This window comes from Lacerta agilis, chromosome 5 (assembly GCF_009819535.1).
Source record: "Lacerta agilis isolate rLacAgi1 chromosome 5, rLacAgi1.pri, whole genome shotgun sequence".
Lineage (NCBI taxonomy): Eukaryota > Metazoa > Chordata > Lepidosauria > Squamata > Lacertidae > Lacerta > Lacerta agilis.
Genome location: NC_046316.1, coordinates 57,913,736 through 57,927,676, shown reverse-complemented (window position 1 = coordinate 57,927,676; position 13,941 = coordinate 57,913,736). Strand labels below are relative to the sequence as shown.

Sequence of the window (13,941 nt, the reverse complement as noted above, 5' to 3'; positions counted from 1 at the left end):
TTCCATGAAGAACCTAGTTTTTTGAGAACCACTGCAAACAAATTGTATAATTTTAAGCATCAAACAACATACATTCAGGAATAGGAGGAACTTCTAGGTGAGTTGCATCAACCCCGTTAACACTTGATATTTCCTTTTATAAGTTGGTTCAGCATCCTTTTAATCAGTTTTACTAGATGCTGGGCCATTTTTCTCAAATCCAATTCTTCACCTTGGTATGCTTAACCAGTAAACAGAGGTGGTGCTCCGCGAGCATTGCATCAACAGCTATTGTGCTTTGTTCTGGCGCTTACCAGCTCCAGGCACTTGATTGAATGAGAGAAATGTAGCATAGGGGCTGATGGAAAGCAAGGTTTCACCTTCAGAATAGTTGGCTGTGAGCCAATCAGATGCCCAAGAGGACAGCACCAAAGTCAGACCCACTTCGAACAGTGAGGGTGGATCCTGTTGCATTGTCTACAAAAACTGAAGCATACTGGCCAGCCTGGAACAGAGAAGATAAAAGTGAGTAAGCAAAAAAATTGGTGCCGTCCCTAGGATTGTTCAGATATACCTAGTGCCTATGCTACCTTTTAAAGAGGCTGCATACTTTGCCTGTAGCAAATTGTTTTATAATTTCATGCTAAAGGCCTCCAATTACTCAACGGCTATAGGGAAACCTGCCTTTAATAGCTGTTGCTTGCATTTTTGATTCAGGAGAGAGAGAACAAAATGCAGGTGTTTTGCCAGATTTGTGTCACTAAGCACTGCTGATTATGACATGTTACGACTTTCCTTCATGGCTTTTACTCACCTGCAGGAATAGAATTCCATGGATTGAAATTGTGAAATGTTCGTTGTTTCTGTCCAACCTGCTCACTGTTTCCAGAGAACTGAAAGCAAGAGACACTTCATCAACATTAACAATCTTAGAAAATAACAGGATAGGCCGTCCACCACTTTAATTGATGAATGGTGGGTGCACTGGAAAGAATTAGGTTTGGATGTGGGTGAGTGGGTCAGAATCCTCATTCATCAGTGTTCACTGTGTATCATTTGGGGTTTATTCAGGAGTGTGGCCAGATCCTTCGTCCTACCCTGGACCAACTTTAACACCTGTCAAAAGTTCAAAGAGGCACATTGTAATCCAGTGAGCCCCTCTGAAGTCAGCTTGCAGGTATAGTTTGGATTCAGACCTCCTCTGCAGGCAGTTACTAGTTGCTTAGCACATAACCAGCCCAATAAGTTTGCTTGGAGGGTAAGAATATATATGAAAATCTGCATATTCAGCCTTGAAGGCAGGTCAAGAAGGAAGTTACTATTTCCTCATTTATAGGCTGCCTTATATCCTAGGGTTCTCAGGGTAGCTTACAACAGAGTTGAAATTAAATGTAAATTTCATACGGTAAAACATAGAAAGCAGGAGCATGTAGCAGAGTGGAAACGAATTGGAACTGAAAGAAATTCTAGCCGGCTGCTTTCCTAAACAATACTATTTCTACTCCTCACACTCACATGTTCTGTCGGCAGAGGGACTCAACGCAGATCAGCAAGCGCAGGCGTTCGCGGGTGCGGGGCTGGTTCTTCTTTTGCTGAACCTCTGGAACTGCAACAGGCAGCAACTAGTCAGGCCGGAGGACAGAGGAGGCTTGCTGCTGGGCTGGAATCCTTGACCCCAGCAACTGGAGGCTATCTGACAGTGTTTAAAAGGCCTACCCAAGGTTCAGAGCTTCACTGAACTTTGCTCTGTTCAATATGCAACCTTTATGCTGCTGTTCGTCTTGCACCAGAGAAGGCTCGACTGAAATCAGACATCCACTTGAAACTGATAAGCAAATTCCAACACTAACATTACACTGATAAGTCAACTTTTTATGTAATTACTAAGGATGCTTACATAATCCTCCCTTGCTACGTTTCTCCTTGAATTCAGTGGTTCGTCATTACCCAAGATGTTGACAGAACTGGAGTTGATAATGTCAAACTCCATAGTGCTTCCAGATTCTTATTTCTAGAATGTGCACTTTTCTTTAAAAACATTGGTAAGAGAGTGGGGTGGGGATAATTAACTGCCAGCTCCAAATTGCTTAGCATTTCTATCTTGAAGAACCCAACACAGTATTGCTTTAAGTTAAACACTTACCAATATGCAATGTGGCAGTGAAGATGTAGTATCCACTGAAAGGTGCTATGTATTGTCCATTGTTAAGGTTTAGCCCTAGGCCACGGTGGAACATCTCTTCTTTTTTAGGCTGTGCACAACAACAACAAAAGGATTATGAAGCGGGGGAGAAAATTGTTCCAGCTTTCCCTGTGGTGCATGGAAGTAGAGCGCTGAAGAAGGCCCTTCAAGAACAAAGGTTCAGACATTCATAAAAGGGAAAAGGGGGCGAACGTGGATCACTTGTGAACATACTTAAGAGGGATACATAGTTATGAGATGAACAACAAAATATAGCAATATTTTATAATGGGGGACAAATGACTAGCTTGGCTAAACAAGCTCAGAGCCTGGTGCCCAGATATTTCTCCATCAATGGTGGCAGCTTCCAGAGTTTTTATTGTGTATCTAAACATTTTTTCCAGGGACGACTTAAATTCTGGAAAACCAGGTTGATCATCATCAGTTGCAGAACACACTATAATACCCTTAGAAATCAGGAGATCGGGGGTGTTTTTAGGGTTGGTTGTCTTGTTAGGGATACTGAAGCAAAAACTACCTTCCCTTTTGCTGACTTTCGCAAGAAGAAATGTCACCAAACCAGCCAGAGGCAATTCCCTTTCCCTTTGCTACTCACTATGTAATAGAACTGAAGCTCTTGCAATGACCGCCGTTCAATTGAAATGTTTCTCCGGGTCCGACAATGGAAAGCTGCCTGCACTCGCCCATGCTCCCTGCTTTCTAGAAGTGGTCCACTAATCTGGGCCAGAAAGTTGTCTTCTCCTCTGGACCTGTTATCTTCTTCTTGGCAGTTGTCACAGGATTTCTGACTGATCCTTTCCCGTTCCCTGATTACACCTGAGCAGCCAAAACACAAAGCCCCATTACTGAGGTGGGTCCACTCACGTTCTCTGTAAGGCCAAACCCGCACCTACTTGCTTTCGAACACAACAAGGTCACACTAGTCAATATGCCTATAGCCATCTTAACACAGGAAGTCCCAAGCCAACGCCAAGACTTTGTGAATCCGTATTATTTTAGACAGCTAGCTCGTTGGAATGTATGTTCACCTGTTTCTAGAGCAGTAAAAATACTGGACTTAAGAGTCTGCAGGATCAGACCAGAGCTCCAACATTCCGTTCTCACAGTGGCCAGTTAGATGCCCAAGAGAAACAGGCAGGATCAGCAGTCTTTCCATGTGATTTCCAACAAGTAGTACTCACAAACACTTTGCCACCAGCATCAGACGTGGTACATAGCTATCATGGCTAGTGCTGTCTGTTAGGCAAATTCATGGAAGTTAAAGCCCTTTTAAAGCTATCTCCATGGGTGGCTATCACTACATCTTTGTGGTAACAAATCCCACAGTTTAAGAGTGGAAATCTTTGCTAGGATCCTGGTGACTGTAGCTCAGACCTATGGGTGGGGAAGGGAAAACATGACTACATCTGCTCTAGCGCAGACATCCTCAGTCGGCTCCCCTTTGTTGACTTCTGCTTAGTGGTGAATCTGAGCGTGATGATGTTATGGCAGAATCCAATTTGAATTGCAAGGGTGGAGAAATTGGGGGTGTGCAATCTAGATGCTGGACTCCAACTCACAAGCAGTGGCCAGGGCACAGCCCCCAGGGAGCCCCGGAAGAGCTGAGGCAGCATCGGGGCCAGGGGACGAGTCGTTGGACAGCAAAGGGGAGCACCAGATGCTGCACACTCCTCCCTCCCTCCCAGCCAACCCAGGGGCTGGGGGATCACCAGGATACCAGCTATTAGGAGAAGGAGCCACCGCCCCAGCCCCGAAGGTACAGCGCGGACAACATGGCTTGGCTTGCCTCCCCACAGGAACCTGTAGTGGGGGCACCTGGTTGTGCCCTATCAGAAATGTGTGCCCAGGGCCATGGCCCCCAGCCCACCCACCCCCACAATTCACCTCTGAGTTTCCCTACCAGCTTTGGGCTGGAGAAGATGCAATCAACCAAGCTTGAAGTTACTAAAGGGGATGTTTTAGAGGCCTCAGTAATAGCAGAATTCTTGGAGGAATTCCTGTATATGAAAACCAGTATCCTGGAACAGAAGGTCCACTTGGAATTTGCATTCCAGTGTGACATTATGTGCCAGCACATAATAGCTGCCATGGGCGGCAAAAGAAGGGGAGCTGGTACTCTATACTGGTGATCACACACACAAAACACTGACTGAATCTGAATTCTAACAGCAGAAAAGTGGCATGGATTGCACTCCTCTTAGAATATACCTTTTTAACTTTGATATCGCACTCTTGGATTAATATTCTTGACCTTGCCAACAGCCACAGTTCTGATTGCAAGTTTAATCATGTTTGTGGTTTAAAGAAATTCAAAGCTGGGGCAAATAATCCAACAACAGAGAATCAGAATTGTAGAGTTGGCAGGGACCACAAGGGTCATCTAGTCCAAACCCCTGTAATGCAGGAATCTAATACTGTATCATATTTTAAGCATATCTTAGTCCTCAAGAGTAGAACTCCAAAAGTAAAGTCTCCATCAAAACCCAGAAGCTACATTAAGACAACAATAATGTCAAATAAAATAATAATAATAATAATAATAATAATAATAATAATAATAATAATAATAATAATAATTTATTCCCCACCCATCTGGCTGGGTTTCCTATTGTCACCTATTGTTAAGGGCCCGATTCATTGTTCTGTGCCTAAGGCAAACAAGTATGTTTGCTTGGAGAGCAACAACGTCCATACCTTTAAGCAGCAATCTGAATTCTCTCAGCAGCTCCTCCTGGGTGATTAAGGCTCCAGGGGGTCCTGGTGGACCAGGGGGTCCTGGAATGCCAAACTAGAACCAAAAGAAATAGAGGACAGTATTTTAGATCCATGTTTATTCACTTCAACCACCAAACAGATTGTCTGTCTAGCTATCATCAACCCTCAGTCTCTGGGCTCCTAAAGGCTGCTTCTGTTTGTTTGATGTGCTCTTGCTTCAAGATGCTTTAATTAATTGCCTTAAAGGAGCTCCGGTACTAGGAGGGAAGAGAAAGGTCCTTTTCACTTGCAAAAATTCACATGGGAAGATACTCTCATATCAACATCAATGTCACTCATATCACATCAAAATGACTCCCTCTCCCCAAACCATTCATGAAATAAATATTCACCTTTTATTTATTTTACTGTTATTGCATTTTAATCCCACCTTTTCTCCAAAGAGTTCAAGGTGGCATATATGGTTCTCTCTCTCTCTCTCTCTCTCTCTCTCCCCCCCCCTTTTATACTCAAAACAACCCTGTAGGATATGCTAAGTAGAAAGACAGTTTCTGACCCAAGGTCACATAATGACTGACTGGGGATCTGAGCCCTCATTACCCAGGTCCTGGTTCAACACTAACCAACACAACACAACACAACACAACACAACACAACACACATTGTACATTTATATTTGGCCTTTCTTCTCTCATGGAACCAAAGATGGTGTATATGTTGTTCCCACAAACTCCTCATAACCCTATCAGACCATACTCTAGGAACTTGTATGCTGAAAATCCTACGAGTGGGATTTGGTGAAACGCTATTACTAGAGGAAGCATTCTTTCTTTCACAAGGTTTACATTTCCGTGCAGCAATTTCTCTGTGTCTCTTAAAGTGCATGCAGCCATGAACCGCTGCTTGGGCGCGGGGGGGGGGGAGAACTTTAAATTGTCTTGGTTAAATTTAGGGAGGCTCCAACAGTTAGGAAGGCTCAGAATGTCAATCTGAGGACATGTTCACATTACCACCTTACAGTGCAGTGAAGGGTTCTTTGGGGGGGGGGGTTACCCACAGTGCCCCCCCCACCAACTGTACACATCAGCACAGTTTCATTAGTGTCAGATTTGTTTCTGTAGTTTTCCCCCATGCAAAGGTGTTTACACCCTGGCAGTCTAGAGATGAATTAGGAACAGCTTAAGATTTCAATCAGCATGAGCCTGGTTTGAGAAACAACTCATCAAACAGTGGTATTTTATACATATCCATTTTGGATAACATCATGTGAACAGTGATTAAGGAGCTGCGATGGAAACGCAGTGAGTGCACAGCAGACATGAAAACAGAGTATGAAAACAGTCTCAGAATCCCTTACCTGAACAGACTTTGAAGACAAGTGTGTCAAGATGAGGACACTGTTAATATTGCTTACCTTGAACTTTTTGGCTTTATTTTGGCTTCTTTTTTTATTGTTCACCCCGTTGTTCATAAGAAGCATCCAAGCAGCCCGGGATTCATCCCTGCGAATCTTTCCTGCAGCAGTTTCCTTTATGTAATGAGAAGTAAAAGAAGGCATGTGAAAGGCAGAGACAACCAGGAACACACACACCAACCACACATTGTCCCAAAAATATTGTTGTCGTTCAGTCGTGTCTGACTCTTCGTGACCCCATGAACCAGAGCACGCCAGGCACGCCCATCTTTCACTGCCTCCCAAAAATGTATGTTGAGGATTATCTTTGCTCAGCATCTTCGTAAGGTCTGCTGTATCCATGTATCAATCATGCTTCCTTCCGTCTACATCAGAGATGGGGAACCTTTTACAGCCGCATTTCGTCATGGGGGCTGCACACCAGCACTGAAAGTAGGCAGGGCAGGAGCATCCTACAGGATCTCCCCCTCCCATACACACATTCCATCATCTGCCTTACTTGCCCTGATTCGGTTTACTGCTGAAGGTGCCTATAGAAAACTGAATGTTACATTATTTTGCAGCAAGAATACTTTGCCAGATGTTTTTGTGCTGGCAGATGCCCTCGGTCTTTGCAAATGCCCCTGCTTAATTGATTTAATCAGTTCCCTAGGAAAGGGAATGGTTGGGAGATGGCCAGAGAGGGTCTGGGTAACATGTTAAGAAGTGCATACTGCTGTCATGCTTGACAATATGATTTCCATATTAACAAGTGCAGATGTCTTGGGCGTTTCTCTCATACCAGAGGAAATAGCTCCATTTCAAAGCATCTTTGAATTATAGAATTGTAGAGTTGGAAGGGACTCCAAGGCTCATCTAGTCTGACCCCCTGTAATGCCAGTAGATTGACCAGCTGCATTCTTTGCTAGTAGAATTCAGTGTAATTACAAGCCTTCACCTATCTTCTATAGTTGGTGTACTGCGATTGCTGTGGAGCAAGGATGCATAGGAGCCAACTTCTAGCGGCCGAGGTCTCTTCGGCCCCCCTAATGAAATATTTGAGGGTTGATGAGCATTGCTGATGAGCATTGCCATGCGCTGCACCTTGTGATTGATTATTAAGGGTGGAGCTTACCTGCCCCCAGTATATTATTCAAGTTGGCACCCATGAAAGGATGGCTAGATAACTTGCAGTTCTCCATATGTTTTTGGACTTCTACCTCCTCAGCAAGCATGGCCAATGGTCAGAGGATGATGGGACTTGTAGTCTAGCAACATATGAAAGGCCGCAGATTCCCCATCTCTGCTGTAGACTAAGACCAGTCAAAGTGGAGCATCTCCATGTTGCAGGATGAGGGGGCAGTTAGGAAAGTGTTAGCACCCTCTCTCCTTTCTGCTTAAGTATATAGGTTGCTATCCCTCGATCTGTAGCTCTGAACAATCTAGAAAAAGAAGTGGTATTTCAAAGTGTTACTGCTAGCTGGAAAAATGGGCAAAGTGTTCTTCCTTTACTCAGTGAAAGGTAAGCACGTGGGCACACTAGGGCCACCACTTTTCAAAACAGCAGTATTTTAACCCACATTGAAATGGCAACATACATAAAACAAATTGATTGTGGCTATACATACCTAGTTCCACTGAGCTCATTGGGAACTATTCCCAAGTAATAGTAATTTATTATTTATACCCTGCCCATCTGGCTGGGTTTCCCCAGCCATTCTGGGCGGCTTCCAACAAAATATTAAAATACAATAGTCTATTAAACATTAAAAGCTTCCCTAAACAGGTCTGCCTTCAGATGTCAGACTACAGCTATTTGCAAAAGACGGAGACATACCAGTACAGTCACACTTGCCTGTGCAAATATTCCCCTACATGACATTCCAAAGCAAAACCTACTCCTTCCTACTTGGGCACAACTTTCTTTTCTCCGTTCTCTACCCCCATTTTTAGCCCTTCCAGGGCTACATTCAAAGGGGGAGGTTTACTTCAATTAAAGACATCTCAAATAGTGAGCTGAGAGTAGCATTTGTCCTTACCGGGTCATTGGATGATGACAAGGGAGGGCTGCTTGTTCTTTGTCCCGTGAGAGAGTCATTCCATCGGGATTTCTTCTCCTGGCTCCTTCTGTTTCCATGTTTTTCGGTTTCCATAGAGCTGGCACAAAAAGTCATTGCTAGCAGCCCCATGGCTAATAATCGAAGTGGACATCTGGAAAGGAGGGGTCCAGCCATCCTCCAGCACACAAGCACAATGGTAGTTTCTATAGAGACAGACTCCTGGATTTAGGCCTTGGCAAAAGCTCCTCAAGAAGAACAGGGCAAAGATTAAGCTGCGGACCTTCAGATGGGCAGCGGTCGATATTCCTGGGGGAATTCCAGAAAGGAAGAATGGAGTGCAGAAATAAATTATCCACTGCTCTCTCCAGCAATGCCTGGCTTGTTTACTTTTTCAGGGCAGATCCAATCAAAACTGTCAGGCTTCATCAAAATAAATAAAATAAAATAATAATAATAGAAAAAGATAAAAAGAAAAGTAATCACTATGGTACCCACACACCTCACCAAGTCAAGGCCCTGGAGTTTCCAGTGGATTTATCAATTGCCTCTTTTTGGAGGGGCAGAAAAAGTATCATTGGACGGTCCTCTACAATTTAGAAAGGTTTAAGACAAGGGACTCGGGGAACTATTTATCCTTCGACTGAAGAGCTGCATCCAAATGACACAAGGCAATTTCCTAGGTCTTCTGTTGGACAAAGCTCTATCAAAAATGCAGAAGTCCTACGGTTCTTTCCGCTCGCGGTTCTAGCTGCCTGGGGGTATCTGGCTCGCCCTCTTCGCAAGACCCCCTCCAGTGCCCTCTCCGAGACGCCTCGGGCTGATACCCCTCCGTCCCCCTCGCCCCTCTAAAGATCTTCGCTGCTTTCCCTTCCTTTAAAGAGCTTGAATTCCCCGCCTCACAGAAGTTGCCGCCTTATGTCCACTTTAGGCGAGGGTTTAGAGGGCCACCTACTGGCAGCAATTGCCAACTACAACAACCGGAGGCTCGAGTAATTCGAATACCGGGTGGCGGGAGGAGGAAGCAGGAATTATTCCATTTCTCCCATAGGAAGTGTCTGCTCAGGGAGAGGCTGGGGGAGATACAGATTAATTATTGGAGTTCGGCAACACCTGGAGAGCCACAGGTTCCCCACCTGTTCTACACGTGATCCCATCCTGCACCACCTCCATTTTTATGTTCTCTAATGTTAATTATTTTGATTTGTCCTTCCATTTATTTAGCTGGTGCATTTATATCCCACCTTTTCTCCAAGAAGCTCCCTAATGTTGACAATGGCCTTTTATTCAAATTCTATTTTTGGTGAGGGGGGGGAGTGGGGGGGCAGTACATGTGAAATTATTTTATGGTGCACATATCATCATCATTATATTTATATCCCATATCTTCCCTCCGTTCCCAACACATCATATACCAACATTTAAAATCCATAGAGGGAATATAGGCAATACAGCTAAACAACAATAAAAACAAAACAGCAAATAAAAGCAATAAAACAGCAAAAGCAAAATACTATAAAACCAGCAAAAGCAACAGCATACACTTCATGTTCTCTCTCTCTCCCCCCCCCCCGGGGTACCACATTTTTGCAGCACTCAAAGAAACAACTTTTTGTTGCATAGTGAATGGAGGAATTCCATACCACACAAAAAGCAAAATGCTCTGATACCCAAAGCATTTAGAAGGAAGGATTCTTAGGGTCGCCCCCAGACTGTTGCTATTTTGCAGGAAGGACTCGATTGCATGCCTAAACAAGGGTGAATTCCCATTGCCAAATAACCTCCCTGTAAACAAATCTGGATGAATGCTCAATGAAACAGCAGTATTTTAACCCACATTGAAATGGCAACAAACCTGGTTGAATGCTCAATAAACAGGTCATCTGGAGGAGATTTGAGTTTCAAGGCTGTTGTGGAAATATATTTCTGCTGAATGTTAAACAAGAATAATGTTGTATGGTTGTGTTCCAGTTAAACACAAATGCAAAATGGCTAGTAAAAAAGAATTCTCTGCAGGTATCACCAAAGCAATTTCGTTTGTGTGCGTGGAATGACACAAAGCCCTAATACATTATGCTGAGGGGGGCCAAAGGGGTGGAGGAGAAGGGAGGTTATATCACAATTCTTTGTCCATGCCTGGCACATATATATTAGAAATATTAATGATAACAAAAGAATTGCCAGCAGATCAAATTGGCTTAGAACATGGGTAGGCAAACTGAGGCCCAGGGGCCGGATGCGGCCCAATCACCTTCTCAATCCAGCCACGGATGGTCCTGGAATCAGCGTGTTTTTACATGAGTAGAATATGTCCTTTTATTTAAAATGCATCTCTGGGTTATTTGTGGAGCATAGGAATTCGTTCATCCCCCCCAAAAAATATAGTCCCCCCCCCAAGGTCTGAGGGACAGTGGACCGGCCCCCTGCTGAAAAAGTTTGCTGACTCCTGGTTTAGACCTTCAACATCTCTAAAACGCAAGCTAGAGAATGGAATGATTAAAGTCTACAGAGGAATCTTCTGCTTTGGTTCAAATGCTCATGGAAACATGAAGTGATCTCCTCTGTAGAGCCATACTCAGAGAAATACCCACTGAAACAATGGACTTAAGCACCATTGATTTCAATGGGCCTGCTCTAAGTATAGCTTAGGCCATACTTGCACCAATACCACTTTAAACAGTCATGGCTTCAGGGCAGACCCACCCATGAAGTGGGGTGAGTCTGCCCCCTCAGGCAGCAGAAGCCCCTGAGACAGTGCCCCCACAGGTGCCCCTCCCACCCTGCCAGTGCCACCTCTGCCACTGGCAGAGAAATGGAGCTGGTATTGGCACCAATTTCCTGTGATTATCTTGCCCAAATCTCATGAGATCACACAGAGTGTGAGAAGTCTTGTGAGATTTCCAGGGAGATAATGCTGGCAGTGGCAGGTGGTGGGCAGCGGTGAGTGGCCGAGGTGGTGCAGCAGAGTGGCAGAAGACGGGAGCACTTCCTGTTTTGCCTCAAGCAGCAAAATGGTATGCACTGCCGCTGCATGACTTCCCTCAAAGGATTCTGGGAGCTGTGATTTGTTAAGGGTCTCCAAACAACTCCCAGCACCCTTATCATTCCTCCACTGCTTTGTGCTGTGTACAAACCCAGCTACTGGGATGTTTGAACGGGGCCATATACTCAAAAACCTCAGTCACCAGTGAGATTTCTGGCTGAGTGGGGATTCGCAGCCAGGACTTCCAAGTCCAGCACTCTGTCTACTTCACCACATTTACCTACCACGCTTAGGTGAGTGTTCTAAACTAAAGGATGGATGTACAGGACTGTTTTGCTTGGGGTGTCAGCTCCTCATTCTTTTAGGGTCAGACTTTAGTGAAATGCATGGAATTTACTGACGGCATATAGATGTAGAACTACCATGAAGAAGGTGGGGGGGGGGAGAGAAGAAACGAAATCAACTCTCCTCTCCACGCTTGTGTGAAATCTGGGCTTCATTCTTGAGCTCTCATGTCATTGCCCTGGCCCCCTGTTCCCAGCAGAGTGATGCAACCAAGCTGTTTCTCTTGCTCTTGCTCTCCTTTTCCTTGAAGGGAGGGACCACACGGATGAAGTCATGGGAATGAAAACTCCATCTGTTCCTGAAAACAAATGTAGTGTAGAAGGGTTGTCAGTGTATACAGCTTCCCTGTTAATTTGTATTCTATTGCCGGAAAACTGCAAACTCTGTTACATCAGCCACATCTAATCATTTTTACACTGGTGCCCCATTGTGTGGCAGAAAGTGCCTTTCCCAGTAAGACAAGGGTGGGAAAGCTGTTGTCCTCTGAATGTTGCTGTACTACACTTCCCATCATCCCTGACTATTGTCTATGCTGGCCAGGGCCAATGGGAGTAGAGTCCAACACCTGGAAGGCCACACCCTGCAGCCTGTGCATTGATTACAAATAATTTGCTTTTGTACATATTATCTAAAATGTTTCTATTCCGCCTTTCCTGCCTGATCTCAGGCCTCCAAGGCAGCTGACTGCAAGCAAAAATAATATACACTGTATAACAGAGGTGTAAGTATATACAGTATATATACACACACACACACACACACACACACATATATGGCTCGGTATTGTAACTACAGTGTAAAATGAGCACTTTCCAGGCCTTTTCTTCTTAAAATGATTATTTTTTATAAACTGGATGCAAGTTTACAGATTACTGTACAGTATTAAATAATTCTCCAATGATAAATGATAACAATAACACCGGACAGGATTTTATGCAACCAAATCGGCAAGGAAGCTTATATGTATTCCTCCACTACCCTAGCCTTTCATGCTCCTGTTTTTCTATCTCAGCAAGTTAATAAAAGCAAGTGATGTGTCAACATGTGCAAGTTTGGCCACCTTTGGCCCCCCCACCCTGCACTCAGCTCTTACCTGTGGCTCCTAGAAGCTGTCAGCATGCAACAGCAGCCACGCCCTGGCAAACAGCTTCTGACTGGCCAGCTAAACCAAGAAAGGGTAGCTGATGGGTCTCAAACTCTCACAGAGTTAGGGACTTCCCCTGCATGCAAAGACAGGCTCCGGAAGACTGAGTGGAAGAGACCAATAGAGGGCCCAATGGTCAAAAGAGGGAAGGGAGGCAAACTCCATTATCTCTTGAGACAGACAGATGCCAACAACAACAACAACAACAACAACAACAACAACAACAACAATGAACATAATTTCAATCTTGCTGGCATTTTGAGTTTCCAAATAAGGGAGCAGGGTGGGGTGGAGCAAAGCAAGAGGTCTTCTTACCCATCCACTGGGTGTCCTTTGACGTCAGGAGGAAAGAGAAAGACAGGCCAGCCTCTTCACCTGCTAGATTCTTCAGCAGCTGTTCCTCCCTTTCAGTTAGAACACAGCCAGGTGTTGTGAGGCAGCTGTTAGCAGGTGGCTGCCAATAAATATTATCAAAAGGCTCCAGCTGTTTGGAAGCCAATCGGAGACTAGGGAAAACATACACCCTGCAGCTAATAATAATAATAATAATTCTGAAGAATTCTGTATCTGAAGAAGTGTGCATGCACACGAAAGCTCATACCAAGAACAAACTTAGTTGGTCTCTAAGGTGCTACTGGAAGGAATTTTTTATTTTGTATTGACTATGGCAGACCAACATGGCTACCTACCTGTAATAATAATTTTATTATTTGTAGGTACCCTACCTAGCTTGGTTGACGAAGGAGTGAGGATATGGGGGATGGGGTATAAATAATACATTGCTCCACCTGTAACTAGCAAAGATAGAGGCCTACCTCATAGGTTTGTTTGAAAGATAAACCACCTAAAAGAATGTAGTTATCCACCCTGAAAAAAGTCAGACTTAATACAGAAATTAGGGTTGCCATATTTCAAGAGGTAAAAATGCAGACACAAAAAGTTGTTGAGCTTTTTTAAAGACAAGATAGCCCCTCCACCCATGGCAGAGTCTGGGTCACCTGTGTCAGAGCCTGACCAAGCCAGAATGAACTCTTGTGTTTATTGAATTTCATCTTGCTGTGCTCAACCCCACAATCTCAAGTTTGTCAACATTATACTGAATTCTGATTCCCCTCCTTTGCA

General features: G+C 44.3%; 1 protein-coding gene across 1 annotated transcript; it reads right to left on the bottom strand.

The window, feature by feature from the left end:
- Window positions 1–381: 381 nt before the first annotated feature.
- ERFE (erythroferrone) lies at window positions 382–13,363 on the bottom strand. Its single transcript, XM_033150031.1, has 9 exons — window positions 13,135–13,363; window positions 8,330–8,656; window positions 6,312–6,425; window positions 4,877–4,970; window positions 2,778–2,998; window positions 2,123–2,231; window positions 1,495–1,585; window positions 794–872; window positions 382–484 (listed from the first exon to the last, which is right to left on the bottom strand). Exons 2-9 carry the CDS (start codon window positions 8,522–8,524, stop codon window positions 386–388), a joined length of 1,002 nt encoding a protein of 333 aa, XP_033005922.1. The 5' UTR covers window positions 8,525–8,656; window positions 13,135–13,363; the 3' UTR covers window positions 382–385.
- Window positions 13,364–13,941: the final 578 nt, after the last annotated feature.

Excerpts from the sequence above, each read along its gene's own strand:
- ERFE (XM_033150031.1), bottom strand. The coding sequence starts at position 8,524 with ATGGCTGGACCCCTCCTTTCCAGATGTCCACTTCGATTATTAGCCATG. Across the intron at positions 2,232-2,777 it reads AGCTTCAGTTCTATTACATA|CCTAAAAAAGAAGAGATGTT; the intron begins GTGAGTAGCAAA and ends TGTTGTGCACAG. Across the intron at positions 1,586-2,122 it reads CACTGCCACATTGCATATTG|TTCCAGAGGTTCAGCAAAAG; the intron begins GTAAGTGTTTAA and ends TGCCTGTTGCAG.